The sequence below is a fragment of the Manihot esculenta genome, chromosome 1 (assembly GCF_001659605.2).
Source record: "Manihot esculenta cultivar AM560-2 chromosome 1, M.esculenta_v8, whole genome shotgun sequence".
Taxonomy (NCBI): Eukaryota; Viridiplantae; Streptophyta; class Magnoliopsida; order Malpighiales; family Euphorbiaceae; genus Manihot; species Manihot esculenta.
In genome coordinates this window covers 28579717-28583696 of record NC_035161.2, presented here as the reverse complement: position 1 = coordinate 28583696, position 3980 = coordinate 28579717, and the positions used below count along the sequence as shown (strand labels likewise).

At 24.1% G+C, this 3980-nt stretch overlaps 1 protein-coding gene across 1 annotated transcript; it reads left to right on the top strand.

Annotated features, from left to right (window-relative positions):
* Positions 1–1176: 1176 nt before the first annotated feature.
* LOC110609541 (ethylene-responsive transcription factor ERF038) lies at positions 1177–2162 on the top strand. Its single transcript, XM_021749182.2, has one exon. The coding sequence runs from the start codon at positions 1298–1300 to the stop codon at positions 2009–2011; it is 714 nt and encodes a 237-aa protein (XP_021604874.2). The 5' UTR covers positions 1177–1297; the 3' UTR covers positions 2012–2162.
* The last annotated feature ends 1818 nt before the right edge of the window (positions 2163–3980 follow it).

Sequence of the window (3980 nt, the reverse complement as noted above, 5' to 3'; positions counted from 1 at the left end):
TTTAATTACAGTAATATTTTAAATTAATTTTAATCAAATTTAAATTAATTTACATTATGATGTGTTATTATTTTTATTACATAAAAAAATTTGATTAATTTGAGTTAAATTTTAATTAAAATCTCTAAATTATATGATTAAAATTCTAAATTTTCATTTATTTAATTAAAATTTAAAATTTTAATTTTATAATTTAAAATTTTAAAATAATTAAAAATTTAGCATCTTAATTAAATTTTAATTCAAGTTAATCAAACAATATATATGGTGAGAATAATAACATATATTTAATTTAAATATAATTAAAATTAATTTTAAAAAGTTATTATAATTATAATAAATTTAAAAAAATTAATTATAAAAGTAAAAATTGTCATCTTTTTATCGAATATGCCTTTTAAATATGAGTCTAATATTATTTTTGAACAATATTAATTTTTCTCTAATAATTAATGACACGTCTTTAGTCGGACATCTGGTTAAAGCCAAGAAGCAATATGACTACCCAAGATAAAAGCCAGATGCTGTTGTGCATTATTCACAGACAAAATAATTAAAAGGGAGATTTTATTAATAAATTAATTTTTATATTTTTAAAAATTTATTAAAATATTTTTTATTAATAAAATAATTTTTACGTTTAATTTTATTTATTTTTATCATTAAAAATATATTAAAAAATCAATTTTTTTCTTTTATCTTTATAAAAAAAATGAATTTTAAAATTAGGTTATCGAAAAAATAAGAAAAAAATGAAAATTTAAAAATTAGATTATTAAGGAAGAAGAAAAAAAATAAAAAAAAGGTTATTGAAGAAAAAGTAAAAAAAATTAAGTTTTAAAAATTGGATTATTAAAGAATAAGAAGAAAAAGTAAAAAAAAAAAGATTTTAAAAATTAAATTATTGAAGAAAAATAAATTAGATTATTTTTTTTAAAAAAAGAAAAAAGTTATTGAAAGTAAAATTAAATTTTTTTAAAAAAAATTTCTTACTCTTCATGGATTTTGAAGAAAAAAGATAATGAAAAATTATTTCGTTAATAAAAAAATATTTTAATAAATTTTTAAAAATATAAAAATTAATTTATTAATAATAATAATATTGGGCAACTAAATAATAAATATCCTGAACCAAAACTGTAAACCCTTTTATATGCTTAGGCCCATTTCTTTAATGACGTTTTCTGTAAAGCTTCTCACATTGACTCAAGTTCCCTAAAATTCAAGAGCTATCTGTATCTTGTTTCAACCGCTGATTCACAAAATTTTCACCAAGCCGTTCCCTTTAAATTCCTCCATGGAAAGGTCGCTAGATATGGAGTCTGAGGCGCAGAATAATTCTTCTTCTTCTTCAACTGCCTCTCCCTTTTCAATGAACACCTCCTCTGAGTTGGAGTACCAAAAAAGGTCTAAGCAAGACCCGGAACTCAAGAACAGTGATGAAAGCAACAAAATGGTAAAGATTACTGCTGAAAATTCCAGGAGCCATCCAGCTTATCGGGGAGTGAGAATGCGTCAATGGGGCAAATGGGTATCCGAAATCCGAGAACCAAGGAAGAAATCAAGAATTTGGCTTGGAACTTATCCTACAGCAGAAATGGCCGCTCGAGCTCACGATGTAGCAGCTTTAACAATAAAGGGTCGTTCAGCTCATCTCAATTTCCCAGAGTTAGCTCATGAGCTTCCCATTCCGGCAAGTGCATCTCCGAAAGATATTCAAGCTGCTGCTGCTCTAGCAGCTGCCTTGAACTACAATAAAGTTCACGATCAAGCTGAAATGGAGTCCAGCCTAGATAGCACAGAGTTATCTCATGATACTCAAGAATTCTTAAGCTCAACATTAAGAGATCATGAGGACGATACTTTTATTGACTTGCCGGATCTTCTGCAGGACATAAGCCATCAAGTTGACAAGTTCTGCTACTTGCCATCATCTTGGCCGCAGGTTGTCGGAGCTGAGAGTTTGGACATGGGATTCTGGCATGAAGAGCCTTATCTGTGGGAGTATTAATTAATTGAAAGCTGAAACAATTACGTGGGTATTATAGTAAAACGTTAACTAGCTTAGCAGTTCAGTATCGTTTGTTGGATCCTCATACCAAAACATTAAATCCAAAGCCCCAACTTTCCCGGAAAAAAAAAAAAAAAAAAAAAAAAACTTTCCAGGTTTGAAGCAGCAGCTTTAACTTGGCTTCTCTCTTCATTAATTCCTTCATGTATATTTTCGTCCTTAATAAAGCTGGGTATTGCTTTGCCTTCCAAATTACATTCTTCTTCTTCTCTCTTTTTTTTTTTTTTCTAAAATTATTTAAGCAATAACAGATTTTATTGATTAAATAATTCTTCTTAATCTCCTAATTATCTAGCCACCTAATTCTATCAGAAAAATTTTGTATTTTTTTTTAAAAAACAGATTTTTTAATCCCACTCATATATATAATTTTTAATTAATATCAATGTGTAAAGACATTCAAAGTTGACGTTTTGCACGTATGTAAAGAGGATTCTATGCAAGTGGAATACATGCATCTTCCTTTGTGGAATAAAGAAATAGGATAAAATAAAATAAAATTGATAGATAATAACAATTCAGTACTACTACTAATAATAACAATTCGGTAGTACTAATAATAATTATTTATATCTTTTTACGCATAACGAAGAGCCTAAAGGAATGTCCAATTCTTTTTGGAACACAGTTCTTTTCATTAGTTCAAAATATAAATAAGTAATTTATTTATGTATTAAATTTATGGTAAATTGAATTTAAATAATTTTTTTATTATAAGAATGTAATATTTGTTTAAATTCGGTTTATAAATTTAATAAGTGAATTTATTTTTTTAATATAAAAAAATTATTTATTTATATTTTAAATTTATAATAAACTCAATTTTAAAATTTTTTTACTGGACATATACAAATATTTATTAGGATGAACATTTTTTCATTCGATTTAAAATTGAATATAATTAAATAAATTAAAAATCAAAATTTTAATAGTTGTCAAAATTAAATCGATTTTAAAAAGAAATTAAATCGAATCGAACCGATCTAATTTGATTCGATTTGAATTTAATAGAATTTTTTAACACATATTTTATTTTTTATACTTTATTTTTAATATTTTAAAATTTAATTAAAATATTTCAATATAATTTAATTTTTATATTATTAAAAATAATATGTTATTATTATTAATTAATTTAATTTTTTAAAATTTTTGTATTAAAATTGAATTGATTAATATAATTAAATTTTTTAAAATTAAAATTTTAAATTAATTCAATTTAATTTTTTTATGCTTTCATGACCTTTTACAATCACCATCCCTTTCATTGTCCAACAATTAATTAATGTTCAAGTCATGATTACTTTATTACTCTTTAGTCTTTCTCATCTATTATTGTAATTCTTTTTATGAAAATAAATTTAATATATTTATTGTTATTTTTTTAATTTATATGCAAAAATATTAAATAATAAATAAAAAAACAGAGGGAGTACGTAATTACCTGCAACAGTTAGATGTGGATAAAACACTAAAAGAATTAAACAGATTAGTGTACCATTCAGTGTATATAATCATTTTAATCATAATACAATCTGACGGCCAGGCTAGGCTAGGCTAGGCTAGGCTAGCCTAGTTACAAAACCAAAACAAAAGATCATGGACCACTTGACACATTATTGTTTTCAAATTTGACACTCACCAATGAAGAGGTTAACCACGCTCAAGTTTCAAAGCATAATTAGCTATACTGCTAATTCTGGTCGTATTATAAAATTTCTCCGTAAAATTATTTAATTTAATTATATTAATCACTAATTATTTAATTAATAAAATAAATATATTACTAGTGATGTTATGAAAATTCAAAAAATAGAATTTACACGCGATAGAAAAAATATTGTTTTATTTTATTTTATTAGTGATGTCTAATCGTCTGTATTACGGTGCTATCTATTTCTCTCATTCA